Genomic DNA, 16,146 nt, shown 5'->3' on the forward strand with positions numbered 1-16,146 from the left:
CAAATACTGAAGAATCAAACTGAAATGAGAATTACTACTACTAATTATCCATTTTATGAAACATCAACGGACAACGGACAACGTCCAATACCATTCCAATCAATCTTCAGACTTATCAACACTGCCAATACCATTGGCAATACCATTGGCATTACCGCTACCACTACCCTTCTTCAAACTTTTCATGCTAAATTTACTGGGGCTGTCATTCACTTTGGTAGACGAGATACTAGGGGTTCTATTCCTCAATTTCCCAGTTGTGGTATTTGACGAATTATTCCAATCCAATCTCAATCGTAATGATCCATTCCCATCACCGAGTTCAACCCATACATCCGCATTTGGAATGGCAGGTTGAACATGACTGAATATATCAATTTCAGCAGTACCCAATTCAGAATCCTTTCCTAGTGTGTGATGGTCTATTTACATATCACATACTCAGCATCAACAATGTGATAGTATGAGCTAAATCATAGTGGTGCAAAGACTTACCATAGACTGTCACGTTGAATGAAGTGGTACCAGGAGCTACGTTGTAATTGAAAGTTTCGTCCCTATCGAAAAATCACAAAAATCATTGGCATCTATCTAGGTCTGGCATCAATATCCTACTCACCATTCAGGCATTGATCCTTTCACATGATCTGTTTTGTGGGTTTTGCCTCCTAGTTTGATTTGGACATAAGGTTTTGTACCGGCTTTGATATCTTTAGCGGCTAAAACTGTTATTGACAAAGTGCTAGGCTCATTGGGTGTATTTCCTTCTCCTATTGGTAATGTAGTTGAATTCGATCCTGGAGTTAGTCCCAGCGATTGTGATGGTCCTTCTAATTCTGGAGCGATGACAGAGGGTTCGGATGCCTGATTTATAGGTAAAGGAGATTCTGTCCCTGTTGAAGGCTCAACCAAGACTTCTTTTCCTGATTTGTCTTTCTTCTTGATAAGACCAACTCGTCTTCCAGCAAATCCTCCGACAGCCCCTATACCATGTCCAACACCACCTATAACAGCTCCTCCCCCATGTACAACGCCTTTGCCGACTCCTAGGGGTACTCCTCCGATTTGGGTCACTACCCTTCCAGCTTGTGAAAAGGTTGATGTCTTCATCCGAGTTCGAGCAATAACTGCATACCGTAAACGAACATTAGCATTGAAACAGTGCAGCATTTGATCCTGATTGCAGACACTACTCACTCTCAGGTTGGAACAAGACCTTGACATCCAAAGAACCTTTCTCGCCATGTTTCTCCGAAACAACAGGTAAGGTCAATTCAGTCTGCTCAAAGGGCTCTAAGGCAGCTAAATCGATCATACCGCTACCGATGGGAGTGGCGCTTCCGACCTGTACGAAGAATCAGCCCCATGTCCCTCGTGTGATGTCAAATACTGTGATCTAGAGCTGATTGCCCTCATAACCTAACATGGAAATGGACCTACCCTGTCCCAGTCCATGATTTCGAAACGGAATTTGGCAGCTACTCGAGATGGTATCATACATTCGAACTGTTCATTCCAGACGGGTGATAGAGTTCTATAGTCAATGGATGGGTCAGCCTTTTTTGACTAGTTCACCTTTCCTCTTGACTCACTTCTTCTTCGTCTCAGATTTGAAGACTTTCATACCATTTAGCGTGAAGATAACGTAAGGCTATATCAGTACCACCTATCGTAAGTTATACGTCTCTGTGATTTTAGATATCACGATTGATCTAGCTTACATCACTTTTTCCACTTCTGTCAGCACCGTGAAGTCCCTTTGCATTGTTCACATGAACTCGTAGAACACCCATGTCTAGATTCATGTTGTCAGCTTGTGTAACCCACTACATGAACAGAACAAGATAGACTGACTATTGATACTCTCTCTTGGTTCAAGGGTGATATCAACAGGAACGAATCTAGCGGCTAGTTTTACGATAGTTCTATTCGATCCATCGGGTTGTGAAAGCACAAAGTCGGCTGGAGCTCGCTATGTGTATGATACCAGTCACTTATGGTCCTGATCAATAGTATCGATGAGATAAGAAATCGACTCACAATGCATTGCTCCAAAAAGTCCTTGGTATCACACTTGAATTCTGCCACTATATCATCTTCATTCTCATCAGAAGCGTTTATTCGTAACCAAGTACGACTGAAGTCTAACTCTCGGATAAAGCCTTCTCCCACCTATTTTCAGACACTCTCATGTCAGCTGACTGATCCACGGTAATATCATGGAAAATGCCGTGAAACTTTTTGTATGAAACGTGGTAAGAGCTAAATATACTCACTTGATCCCATGTAGGATGATTACTTCTGGCTTTACCAGAAGTAAAACTGGGCCAATAACCATCATCAAACATCACTTCCAATGAACCCTTCTTGGCGAGTTGCCCAGAGATAACTTGGAAGACTAGAACACCGGATTCTGCATACAACAACCGATGATTAGCACAAAATCCTAGCAAACAACACAAAGTGGTCCAAACATGTCACTCACGAGAAGCCATGATTTCTTCTATACTCAACTCAACACCTTTTTCGGCATCTTCAACAGGAGTTAATGCTCTACTATCGGCTACCGACAAGGTAGTTTGGGCTGTGACAGCCGAAACCATAGAGGCGTTTCCGATACTTTGAGAAGGTCTATGTCCAACGGTTGATGGCCTACCACTTAAAGATCCAGAGGGTTTATGTCCAATCGTTGATGTTCTTCGATCTCCATTTCCATTTCCATTAATTGATGAGATTGCAGTTGGGCTGATGGGACTATTGATAGATTGATCACCATTTGTGTATAAAGAATGATTTTCACCATCTATACCTCCATCATTGTTATCATTTAATAAAGCCTCTTCCACAGCTAAGTCAAGTTCATTCTTTTGAGCTTCAAAGCTTACACCTCCTTTAAATGATAAAGCAGGCTTGAAATCAACTTGATAAATTAATTCTCCTTTAAAGTGATTTGCTTTATCCAATTTGATTTTATCTCTTCTTTCTGAAACACCTTTTGATTTATATGGGAATTGATTATCTTCTGAATCGGTTTCTGCGAACTCTGATGATTTGATTTCGACGTATCCCAATGATCTATCTTTTCCGATATTCTGATAATCCATCACTTCAAGTATCACGCTTTCTCTCAAATTATGTATTGGTACGTAAACGATCTGATCCCATTCTGGATTCAAGTTATTATTCATGACTTCTGTTCTTGCCAAAACTCTGTTATTACCCATTACTCGCACGTATGGATCTGATTTACCACCAAGGGCAGCTTCGACGTTCTTGACGTCAACAGCCTTCTTCAACCAAAGTCGTAATATACCAATCGGAGGGACGTATGCTGCAGCACCAGCTACTGAACCGGTCATAGCTACAGGTTTCCACTCTGCCGTCAAGCGGATCTTTCCAGCTCGACTGCCCTTGAGAGGGAACCAATCTTGTTGTCTGGCTCGAGCTTCCAGTAAATCGGTAAGCTTGACAGTAACTTTACCCAAGTCTGGATCAGTGGCAAAGTCCTTGGAATCGACAACCTTGATCGTGATCACACTGTTGTTCTTCTCGGAAACTAAGAATTCGCAAGATGATTCCCAAATGGGTTGATTGGCATGTTTGACAATATTCGTCTTGTGCACTTCGTTTCTAGCATTTCCAAGGTAAACCTTTGCGAATGGATTGAGGTCACCAAACTTTCTAGATATATCGAGATCTTTCGCTTGATGAAGAGTAAGTCGAACGATACCTGTGTGTGTTTCAGGGAGAGGTTCCAGGGTGCCATCCGGATTCTTCTCAGGCTTGAGGACAGGAAAGTAGGATAAGTCATATCGCAATTCGCCACGGTCTTTACCACCTCCAAGAATTTTGCCGACGTTGCCTTCTTGTTCAGCATCGTCTGACAGAGTACCTAGCTCGTGAGAGACAGTACCCAAGAGACTGTCAGGTCGATGTTCGTTGTAGTCAAAGATATTGAAGTTGAGTACATCTGCAAGAGAATTGATAAGAAGAAATTGTGTATCATGCCAGGTTGGATTGGAGGTCGAAGGAATCGTTTTGGTATGGGTGATAGAGGGTTTAGCACCAAGTGCAACAGCAACGTAAGGATCCGGTTCACCTCCACCGAATTTGGTGGCTTTGAGGCCCCTGGCATCGAGAATAGTAATTCGCAATACACCGATGGCGGCATCGAGGGGAGTTCCAGATAAGAGTTGTTGCAGATCAATCGTGAAGACATTAGGATCATACATCATTGGACCGAGATTGGCGTGGACTTGTTCTCTGATGAAAGGTGCCAGACCTGGGATATTGTTGATGTCAAACCCGAATGTGTCACCACCAAGAGGTTTGAGCACGTAATCGAAAGTAGGTTTCTCGATGAAGGACATGTCGACAGTTTGTACATGAGGGAAATTAGTCATGAGCTTGAGTTTAACTCTGTAAACATTATCAGCGGTGTGGTCTTTACCGTTGTACAATATGCTCACCTCATTTTACCAGTAAAGCTCATGTCTTCGAGTAGAATGGGAATACCCTTTGATACCGCACCTTTACCTACACGAATAGTAAGAACAATCTTTGGGTTGACCCGCTTGGCAGCCTGGCGCGGGGTAACATCTTGAAGATCATTGGGGGTGAACGAAAGAGCCCAATCCATAATGACGATATCCTCGGGGCTAAGTGAGGTCAGTTGGAAGCGTACGTTGACCTTTGGCAAGCAACTCACGTCTTTGGAAAAGTCCGAACATAGTCAATACGTGGTGCTATGGCAATATCAGCTACTATCAGACTGATCGCAAAATCTAAAAAGGCAGCTGACCTTTTGTACCAACTGCCAGACAAACTAAGTCAGCATAGACCCTAATTTTACGACTTGAACGATGACTCACGAGTGAAAGTTGTTAACCTAATACTCTCGACTCCAGCTGGAGCTACACCGGCAAGAGCGGCATCTGTACTAGCGATGATAGTCTGACTGAGAACTGGTTCGTAACTGGTATTATGCGATATTAGCGACTTCGTACTTTAGTGTATTTGAAAGCATGATCTTCTATCAACGAGATAACTCACATCAACCAGAACCTTTCTAAGAAGCTGTTCATCCATTCAGCACTTTCCGTTTCTGTCACTAATCTAGTTTTGACCAATTCCCTTTGAATATCATCTCTCGCTCTTTGTCTTGTCCTTGAGATGGATAAGGAATAGTATGAAGAGCAGAATGCGAGGAGGACTACTATCCATCCCCACCCAAGTTGAAAGACAGTGAAGAAACGGGTAGTAAGAATTGCGAATATAATCTAAGGGAGGTTGTCAGTCGATTCAGGAATAGGTGATAATCGAAATTTGACAGCTCATACGCGAGAAGAAGGTAAAGAGAGGATAGACGTACTATTCCAGCATTATGAAACCAAGCTCCATACATGTTTTCGGATCTACAATCGCCGTAGAATCAGTTTGTGAGTTCAGACCGCTCGTTTAGTCGTACAATGAAGCTTACACATAATGAGCAAGTATGCTCGCTTCCTCGGCAGTTTTATCGTCTTTACCTAGATCTGCTACCTGTCTCCATCCTGTTTTGACCTAGTAATTTGATTCAAGATCAGCTTCTAATCTCCTTGAGAAATGCTGGACGGATTTGGCTTACCCAAGTAGGAACAGGTGGTGCAGCGCCTACTGGAATTGCTCCAGGTATATTTTCCTACATGATATCATCAGAAATTATCCCTTTGCGCATGCTTAGGTGTATAAGTTGGGAAAGGGAGTACATACGTCACCAGCACCTTGTCCTTCCGCTTTAGAAGCTTTATCTACGTCTGCAAGTGACACTGTAGGTAGAGGAGCTGATGTACTGGTTGAAGTGTCGAGCGTAACAGCTGTTTTTGACAACAGTTGTGTCAGTCTGACTCCCACTTTCTAATTCACAAGCTGCAACTCCCAGAGTCAAACATCCTTTATTCGCCTCAAGGAACGTTCCTCTTTCACACCCAATGGAAATGTCTCGAAAGCGTTCATGGGCTCGACTCATACTCACCTCTGGGTCCTAAGTCCAGATTTTCTTTTTTCGTTGCTCCAGGGACATAACTTCCAACTTGACCTAAAGTAGCTTTTATCGTACTTGAACTAGGTAGACCTAAAGCAGCTTTCGCGTCTGCTTTTGCAGCTGCTTTTTGTTCTGGAGTAGCGTCTGGGTCGAATGTCTATCAGAGTGGATGAACGGTATGTTGTCAGCATAAACAGATGCCAGAACGGACCTTGTCCATGGTGTCATTATTCAAGATGGATGAAAGATGTGTGAAGTAAAGGAAAGGATAAGGTAAGACTTACGTGAACGTGAGCACCGTTATGTTCATCTTTCGCAGCCATTTGGCTAACAGCAGTTTTGACATCATTAGTCATCCCTCCTGGACCTGCAGGATCTGGTTCCCAGATACGGTGCTTGTGAGGAGTAGCATGATCTATCGATATGATATCTGCCATTGTCGAAGCGAGTGCCTTTGGGCTGATAGGTGATATTAGCGGGATGAACCTCCAAGATCTCTAAGATTATTTGTTGATGTTGTAGAGATGGCAAGAATGGAGAGACAGTTCCTAAAGGTAAGATTTATTATGTGCTCCAAGAACTTCACCAGTTTGAGCCTTCTTGAACAGTCGTGTTGATGATGGCTTTTATTGTCGTTGAATGGTTATTGTTGTTTTTTTCGGGAATGGTCAGAGCGGGTTTACCACGACGTCATCTATTGACGTTGAGAATTGACGTTGAAAGGAGAGTAAATGTTAGGCCAGAATAAGCTAGTGCTCACTTGCGTGTATTGAGCGTGTGCAGCCGTGTATATCTAGCTATCTCTGATAAGCTGATGATATGATGGTGTTGTTGATTTTTCATAGACTGTTCGTGAGAACTGGACGACGTTACTTTTGTTATTATTGTTGTTACACTTATTACGCCAGCAGTGTTAACCGATAAAAATACCCTGAGTGCCCAGCAGATAAACATACCACGTGGATGAAGATGCTCGATGACGGAATCAAATCCAAATGTCAAAACCTCGAAACTGTTAAGTAAAAATATATAAAACATCTTCTTTTCTTCGTTCTTTTCTATTTCTCTTTCCTTCTCTCATCTTTCATTCTTGCAATATTTCAAATCTCTCATTGATCACCCATCTCTTCACTACCCACACGATCAACGCTCTCCAGTTCCTTGCCTATCTGGTATGTGAATATGTATAGCCATGTCATTACCCATATTCCGTGAGGACATTGGAGTCAAGAACTGCTTTTTTCGGTCGACTATGAGCTAAGCTATTTCTCTCGAAAAAGATTCCTACTAATCTGCTCATATCATTCCCTCTCGGTTGCTTATCATGCAACTACGCTCCTGATTCATACTCTTCTCTCTCTCCCTCTTACTTGTTATCCTGCAATGACAATTCTCCCATCTCCATAAACCCATAATTTCACATACACCTACGCCCCTTTATTCACGGCCTACGTCCAACCATTGACGCTCGGACGGGGAAAGGGGGGCAAGATCAAACCAACCTTCTTTCATTCAGGCATATACGGACTCTGACTTTAGTCGGTCGGGGATGGTATATCCACCATTAATTGATCTGTTGACAAAACTCGAAATGGTTTAATTAAGAATGAGATGGGACATCTTCTCAATACAGTATTTGGTATATTATGTAGTTTCGTGAATCTCTCGGTGATCCTTGTTTCGATTTCATGACATGATAAATGAATTACTTTGGAAAACAATCGTTATTTCATAGCAATGTGCTCGGTTTTCATCCAACATTACCATGTACTCGTTGAATTCGTCAGATAGTCACATACTATATGCATGGAGTTCCCTCTAAATATCGTATTCACAATTCAGTTTTATGTTCACTCGTCGTATCTCTACTAACACTAGATCATACACTTATATCTATCCCTTCGTCGTCTTCCACTTCGAATCCATGATAGATACTGAAATACTATGTAGTGCTATACACGTCAAGCCGATCAAAGCATCTTCCAACATGATGTAGGGTATTTTCCAGGAAATGGTATCAAAACAAACAGAAATGAAAAGAATTGAAACTGAGATGAAGGCGGATACGATATATATTCAAAAATTTGTCCACAAAGGCCATTTCACAATTGATCCTCATCTTCACCTTCCTGAATGTACACAAATAAAGTTTCTAATCATATTTCAAACGTTTCCACTGGTATAAAGATCTTCTTCACTTTCAGGAGATTGGGATTGAGCTTGATCATCTTGCGCATCGTTATCATCTTGACTTCTCGATCGTTTTATACCTCTTACATCATCCCAGTAATTGAAATTGGAAGTTGCTGTTGGTGCCATAGCCGAATCGATCATTCTACTCATACTTGAACTAGTTGATAGACCCATGTTCACAGGTGCAGAAGCAGGAGGCATTTGAACTTCCAGGGGAACTTGGTCTTCACCATACATGGGTGGAGCAGCTGAAGAATAAGCTGAATACATTTGCATACCACTCATAGGAGGAGGGTAGTTGGCTGTTTGTGGGTTTGCTGAATATACATCTTCAGGCTCACCCATTGTGATACTGGCTATTCTTGGTGCTATCGATGATGACATTCTTGATCGAGGGAAAGCTTTGATTATACGATCAGGATAGGCATTTTGATATCGATATTGTTGATTGTAAACTTCTGGAGGTGGAGTGGGTAATGTCAAAGTTACATTGGCAAGATCACCTGCAGGATCGTTCTGAGTCATGCCAGGTTTCCATTCGATGAGATTGGAATCTATGGATTGCCATTTGTTTTTCCCAACAAATCTATACTCAAGGATCAGCTTCCGGTTATAAAGAAAGTCAGAGCAGCTTACTTGTCAAGAATATCTCTCCTGGTGTACTTGTAATTCTCACATCTCTCGACGATCTTTCTTCGGACATCTCTTACAGCGATTCTTGTATGGTAGTCAAGCTCAGGCCATTTTTGCTCGGGACCTTCGTACTTCCTATCGCATCGAGCGGTAAAAGCATCGAGCTGAGCTAGAACTCTCCTTCCACGATGGAAGAAGGCTTGAAGAGTATCGGCTTTCTCCATTGGGGTACAGGTTGATGGAATGGACCCAATCAAAGGCACGGAATCAGAGTTGATGGTGAGGTCATTGTTCAGAGTGTAATAGAACAAAGGAAATAGGTGAGGAATATCGGCGTAGACTTGAAGAAGACCCCATAGTGAAAGCTGAGGCTTAGCGATCATCTATCATTCTGGTGAGCTATGATACCTATTCTACAAAGCCTATACTTACCTTTGGAGTATTGGTGAAAGAAGCTGATTTGGTCCTGTAGCCGGACTTGGATCCTCTAGATCGTTTGCTAGGCCTGAAATCATCTTCTTCTTCTCGAGCGGTATCTGAATCATATTCATCTTCATCATCACTTCTGGCAGTATGTTGATCATCGTCGAGATTGGCGTAAGAAACATTTCGTCCCATTTCCCTAATGCGAGGAGATGCTCGAACTACGTCACGACCATATACGTGTCAGTCGTACTCGTTCGTCCGAAATGATCATCGCTCACTATCATACTCACCAGGTGCGTCAAGTCGAAGACGTGGCTTGAATGGTGTGGAGGCTTTACGAGATCTACGGCTCCCAGTGCCACTGCTGTTCCTTTCGGCACGAAATCCAAACTGATCGATCATTGATTCAGTTCGATGCCCGTACTCCGTCAGCGGCACGGGATGACTTACTGTGCCGGGATTTCCAAGTCCCACGTCTTCGAGCAGCTTCTTGTTGTCCATGATTTGGGCTTGCCTTTCTCTTTCATATTCTGTGTCACCGTAAGCGAGAATATCGGCTTTAGTATCACCTCTTTCAGCTGACATAGTGTATTGATCATTACCGTATCCTCTGTCACCGAAAAAGATACTGTCAGGTTGAGGATGAGGACTATACTGATGTGAATGAGGCTGGAGATCGAAGCTAGGAGTCAGCGTGGAAGACCAAAGTTTTCTGCCTCCGTCTCCGAGAGTATCAGATACTTTTCGTAGATCGTGTGCTGCTGGACTGAGTCGATCTTGCCTGTATTCGAAAGCAGGAGTGACAAGTCTAGTAGTCTCCAGAGCCATATCGCTCGCGCCAGATGTGGATCGAGACATGGAGTAGCTGCTGCTTGGCTGAGCTTGAAAGATATTTGGATTGATATGTTTCGAATCGGGGTCATTCTGGTTAAAATTGAATGAAGGAGGATTGAATCCAAGAGCGTGATAAGGGTTGAGTTGTTGACCCGAAGCAGTTGCTGGTACTTCATTAAGAGGTCCTGTAGCGGAATGAGGAGAGGAAGAATACCTGGAAGATACTGTAGCATCGGTGGCGGAATTCATGGGATGCGCATGACTGACGGTACGGATCATGGGTTGAGATCCCCTAGGATCGTAGATAGGAGTAGTATTGGGATAGAAAGAGAGCGGAGGTGCGGTACTAGGATAGACACTCTGATAATAGGGTCCACCAGTGGGAAGGGACATCGAAGCAGGCTGGTAAGCTCGGTAAGCCTGAGGGTAGGCTGACATTGGATGAGGAGACTGTTCATGACCAGTGCTAGGGGAGTAATTACTGCTCGGAGGTAAGTTGAGAGACTGCTGAGAAGCAGATCGGTGGATCCTCGGAGACCCAACAGGAGTCGTATGGATTCTTTGATGAGTCTGGGGTCGAACAGGCTCGAAAGAAGGCTGGAACATGGACGAAGCCATCGTGTAGGATAATCTATCTGAGAGGTTGATAAGCGTGATGATGAGCCAAAGCTGGTAGCGATGAAGTAAAGTTTGTTCAAAAACAGCAAGGAGTACCGTCGATAGATGGATGAAAGGATAAAAAGATAAGTCGAAGAAAGAAAGGTGGTGGGGAGAAGAGAATTCAAGAGAGACAGAGTGGTCCGTTAAAAGGACACGAGGAGGTCGATGGCGTTGGGATAGTCATGACAATGGTATATGGGAAGAAGAGACAAAAACCGTCAGCGATGACTCAATCCGGAGATGTTAACGCCACCCCCTTGGGATCTTTGTGGAGCAGAACGATGAGATGTATCACTTACAACCTGTTAACCTCGGCTACTACGCCTGAGTCTATACAGGAGTACAGTGTAAGATAGTCAACCGATTGACAAAGGAAGAATGTTCGCCTATGAAGGGAGAGTTCACAAAATGGCCAAAAGCGATGTCAATGGGAAATAATTTGACATCGACGAAGCATTTTATCGGCCAGGGGTAGCCCATGATTGCGGTCCGTTGAAGGAGATCGATTCCAAGGATAGGTGATGCAGCAGTGGTAGTGTTCCAAGGGGAAAGCGGTAAGGGAGTTAAAGAAGATGAAGATGAGGATGCCGAGCGAAATGGATTGGCGTCAGAGGGGGAATGAAATCGCGTAGATAGTCAATAAATCAGCATGTAGTCTTCTGAGTTTCATGCTTGATACTATTTCGGATCAGAGGAAGGCTTTAAGTCGCAAACGGAACACAATAGGCAAAAAGGAGGGGATGAGATCAACCAAAGGACATTAATCAGGCAAAGGACCTTTGATCGGACGACTTCGGGTCCCCAGTAGTAGCAAGGTAGAATGATTACGAGATGGAGAGATTTCAGTTGGAGAAGGTAGGGGCAAAGTCCAGCCTTCAGAGCAATAATGAAAATGCAAGTCAGACTCACCTATGAGATGTTTTTCAAAGTCTAACTCAATTCGCCACGATAATAGAAGGCCACGAAGCTTGGCGAGGAGGCTGTCACGTAGGGATCTGAGCACGGCAACAATTTCCAGATGAGTGGGATGGGTCGTCAGGGGAGAGATGAGTGAAGGTAGCAGTTTTGATAGGAAGTGGTCAATTGGTGATAAGGTTTACTTGTAAAGGTAGCGTCCTACTTTCGTCGAAATCAATAATGTGTATTTTATGTCCAAAGTGATTTTGAAGAAAGGAATACAAAAAGAGAATTGAAGGGGGTCTTTGGATGATTCCTTGAAAAGAGCAGTATCTTGATATATGTCGCATTACTCACCTTTGACACGAAGAGAGAGTCAACAAGGTGTCCAATCTATAGTTAGTGGTAAGAGTGGAATAGTGGATAAACCAACTTTGTATGCTTTTGGCTTTTTGGTTAGTTGATTAGATGAACGATGTAAACCGTGTACAGTATACCATGTGCAGGTTTGTTTGTTAATGTATGTATTGTTGTTTCATCCAGCTGAGAGCAGAAATGATATCAAGAATCGACGAGGAAGGAACGAGAGAGAGAGAGAGGGATATGAAGCCGCGGAGGGTATTTGGTGTACTCTACTGTATGATGAAGGAAAAGGAATGTTTATTCGTTTGTTTTGTATGGATTCAAGGGGGTGTTTTTGGTTGCGCATGGTTTCACATATCGGTGGGTATATTGCATTTCATTGATACATGGTCAGTAAACGATCCTATCCATACATAGGATGGGGGAAGAAGCATAACGATATGGATGACTTGTTTCGGAGTGATTCATGGATGATATCGATGATGAACTCACCCAGGGAATTTGAGGGAAAGGATGGGGGTGGTCAGACGTTTTGGCTTGATGGGGTCTGATGTTGACGATAATGATGGATCAATGATGGAAAAGTCTCCGTATAATCCGATAGAACAGTGAGAATGGGTCCTTTAAAGGTGTCTTATCGAAGAATGATATCGATGATGGGTTCGATCGAGAAGCCTTTGAAGGTATTGAAGAATAGTTTCTAAAGGGGTATACCAATGTTCCTTGATGTTGATTTTGAAAGAGGAGAAAAAGTAAAAGGCAGAGAACAAAGATGATATCGAAGATGATGCAAGTAACTGGAAGCGATCAGGTAGACTATCGTTCAGGCTTAGTACGATTAGGAAACGCTGTAATGGTGATTTTGAGGGTTTCGCTCGTTGACAAGCTAATACTAAGTGATATGAAAAGAAGCACACTTCAGATTTAGACAAATGACGTGTCTGATTGTCTTCTTTTCGTGATTCCTTTTCCTCTTTGTCGTTTATGGTACTTACAGCAGTGCAGTATCGATATGAAAATGCGGTATTCGGGGACGTGCATTGGTACGTTTGATGGTGCCCCCAATGCGGTATTCATCTCATCAGTCTAAACTACCACTTCAAGACCCGCAAGCACATTTCCACCATGTCGCCTTGCCGTTCCTGCCGTATGTAAATGACGAGGAGGAACGTGAAGGGAATGTAATCAGAATAGATAGATAGACACAGATCCCATGACGACCGGGTTACCGCCGGTCTTGATGGTCTAGATTATCAAGTAAACATATAACACGTGTTGAGATGCATCTTTTCAGGTTTATAGTCCTCGCCTTGACGATGCATTGATAAGGGGTCCGAATGAGGGGTCATGAGGTCTGTTACCTTCCTCTTTGATGGTTTGACGCACAGATCACCGTTGCCATCATTTTGAATGGCGAAAGAAAGGGAATATAAACGCACCGACGCAGAAATTCATCAATCAAATCAGTCAGTGTTCACTTCTTTTAGCTTTATAATCACATTTCCCTTTTCAGCTTTTGTTGAGTGACAGAGTCAGTATGGAGATACACAACAAGAAGAATGGACACAAATAAACACACAAACACAGATTCGTCGTACTTTGTTTGTTGAACAAAACAAAAATTACGGGAAATATAGGTGATCAAAAGTTTGCGCTCAAAGTACCGCGTATCGGCGTCGACCGATCATTCCGGAGTGAACGTGTCAGGCTCTCTGTAACCAGCCCGTTTGAATCAAACACAATCACCAGAGATAGGTAGAGTTGTAAGAGGTTGAATAGAAACGATGCATAGTTTATGGTTTATCATGTGTAAAGAAAGGGAAATCTATGTGGTATCAACACTTGTTTTACATATTATGGTTTGAATGCTCAATGTCTCGCTCCTTCCTATGTAGCTTTGTATCCCCCTCGATTCTATATCATCCTTCGGATCCTAGAGATCAACACACCAGGAACCCGGTATGCTATGTGATGAGAAAGAGGATGTTGGTGAAGGGGGAGAATTTGATTGAGGAGAGGTGTGTAGCGGAGATGCGTTAAACGAAATATCGACTTGTCTTGAGAGAATGTCGATTGATGTGTGGTTATATACAATGGTGTGGATATGGATTCCTAGTACCGTCCATGTCCCAAGTAGGTATGAATTAGGTATATACAACGGTTATTGATTAAGTGGTAAAAAGGCAAACAAAGGAACTGATTATTGATGAGGGTGAATCAGAATCTACCGGATCTTCCCATCATGGTAGAATTATTTGTAGAGGGTGTATTTGGGCCCCAGTACGCTTTCACCAGACTTTGGACGAACTGGTTCAAGTGTGGACATGGATGTTGCTGTTGTGATGGAGAAGAAGAGGTAAGTTCGAGTGAGGATGATTTCGGTGACGAAGAAGGTGAGGGTGATGATGAAGATAATCGATCATATGATGGTCTGGAAGTAGGGAAGTTTATAGGTCTAGCGAGAGATGTCATTTTTGATGGTGCGCTGTTGTATTTGATTTGAATTTGAATATGAACGATGAATCTAATGGGTTTCAGCTTGGGTTGATAGATTTGTTTGATGAGGAGGTGCGTTTATAAAATTGCAAGTTAAGTTATGAGGAGGTGCGTTGATAAAATTGCAAGTTAAATTATGAATTCAATTGATAGGTAGGTAGGTAGGTGTCTTTGTCTCTGTGGAATATCGTATTTGGGTGAGAATAGAATTTCTGGAATATGGTATGGAAGGAGTTCAAAAAAAAAGGAATGGGGGGAGCTCCGGTCATTCATGAAGTGGGCATTTAAAAGTAAATTATTATATCGCCAAGATTGCGTGCGCTGAGGTGCTCCTCCCGGAATCTCGGTTTCTCGGGGTGTTCCGTGGGATTCTCAACCTCAATCGTTGTTGTTATTGTGGAACATTGGGTGTGCTCGCGGAATGATCCGAATTAGGTGATTTCATTGTTCATGTCAAGCAATCAGGAAATCAGGTTACTAGACTGGTTAGACGCGATATGAGAATTAGTATGATACGATAACGAATCCCCCCAGATCTAGAGCTCGAGCCCGAGTCGGACCTGTGGCTAGACCTGGAGCTAGCTACGAGGAGAGCTAGGAGGAGATAGGAATTGGGAGGTGCGATCTAAGCGGAGATCGTAATATCACATGTCATACGAGTAATGGATTAGAGGCGGCGTGCATGGGATCCAGATTGAAACTTTTTTTCCAAAAAAAAGCTTCGCGAGGGTACCCGAATTATCTCACAAAGTACATTCGGGGAAATCAGAATATTTCGACTTTGGTTCCCGAGCGTTTATAACTCGGGGGGAGTTGTTGGTGGAGCTCTTTTCCTCATGCATGAGTTCTCAGTTGTTACATAATGGTGATTCACTGGGTACTCGTAACATATGTATGCATACGTGATGTTGGTGGTTTCTCATGATGATTTGGATGCTTATATCTAATCTTTTGGATAATAATCCACTATGCACCAACTGAGATTTAGTCGTGCTGTTTCCAGAGTAAAGATGGCACGAGACATTTCCCCCACCTTTCGGGAGATCACGGATGGGGCAAATATAGAAACCATAAATAATAGGAACAAATACTTGTATACAGTCAACTGATCTTTTGATTTCAATCAAACCGCGTTTGATCACGCCAGATACAGTGATCAGAATTGGACGCCATTTCAGACGCGACGTGGATTTTTTATTATCATTGCTCGTGGACCTTCGGTGCTGGCTGAACTAGACTCGATCACGAATCGTCTACGATTTTATCAGATTACAAGATGGCACTAATGGCACTAATGGCACCACAACATTCAGGATTTCCTTGTGCGTATGAAGTCATCTCTCGGTTCTACGTTTCGCTCTAATTCTGATTGATCTGAAATAACACTTTCACACGGTTGTACATTATATTCCACCCAACTTCACCGCCACATTCACTCTAATCCTCTGCTGGTTACCTCCCAATGAAACGGAAGTAATTACATTGCATATATCATTACGTAAACCAAATAGGCGAATCCCAAGTTGTCTTGAAAGACTGACTCAGCATTTCTTCATATTTTCGTATCACACAATCAAAATCAGAACCGCATTTGTACTGTACTGCATTTTGATTTCATTTCT

The 16,146-nt window shown here is 42.8% G+C and overlaps 3 protein-coding genes across 3 annotated transcripts; all 3 read right to left on the reverse strand.

Annotated features, from left to right (window-relative positions):
- Positions 1–99: 99 nt before the first annotated feature.
- On the reverse strand, positions 100–6,459 carry IL334_007760 (uncharacterized protein; the record flags this gene model as incomplete). Its single annotated transcript, XM_062939449.1, has 23 exons — positions 100–422; positions 496–557; positions 620–939; positions 1,000–1,127; positions 1,198–1,345; positions 1,441–1,534; positions 1,593–1,651; positions 1,722–1,795; positions 1,855–1,972; positions 2,041–2,172; positions 2,277–2,413; positions 2,486–4,419; positions 4,470–4,658; positions 4,709–4,745; positions 4,802–4,813; positions 4,872–4,975; positions 5,053–5,279; positions 5,372–5,414; positions 5,480–5,562; positions 5,627–5,680; positions 5,752–5,855; positions 6,014–6,179; positions 6,307–6,459. The coding sequence occupies 23 exons, from the start codon at positions 6,457–6,459 to the stop codon at positions 100–102; spliced, it is 4,701 nt and encodes a 1,566-aa protein (XP_062795500.1).
- Positions 6,460–8,185: 1,726 nt separating this feature from the next.
- Positions 8,186–10,726, reverse strand: IL334_007761 (uncharacterized protein; the record flags this gene model as incomplete). Its single annotated transcript, XM_062939450.1, has 5 exons — positions 8,186–8,801; positions 8,852–9,231; positions 9,281–9,492; positions 9,565–9,664; positions 9,725–10,726. 5 exons carry the CDS (start codon positions 10,724–10,726, stop codon positions 8,186–8,188), a joined length of 2,310 nt encoding a protein of 769 aa, XP_062795501.1.
- Positions 10,727–14,245: 3,519 nt separating this feature from the next.
- IL334_007762 (uncharacterized protein) lies at positions 14,246–14,500 on the reverse strand (the record flags this gene model as incomplete). The annotated part of the gene is made up of 1 exon (XM_062939451.1): positions 14,246–14,500. One exon carries the CDS (start codon positions 14,498–14,500, stop codon positions 14,246–14,248), a length of 255 nt encoding a protein of 84 aa, XP_062795502.1.
- Between the last annotated feature and the right edge of the window lie 1,646 nt (positions 14,501–16,146).

The sequence above is a fragment of the Kwoniella shivajii genome, chromosome 11, assembly GCF_035658355.1.
Source record: "Kwoniella shivajii chromosome 11, complete sequence".
In the NCBI taxonomy this organism is placed as follows: Eukaryota; Fungi; Basidiomycota; class Tremellomycetes; order Tremellales; family Cryptococcaceae; genus Kwoniella; species Kwoniella shivajii.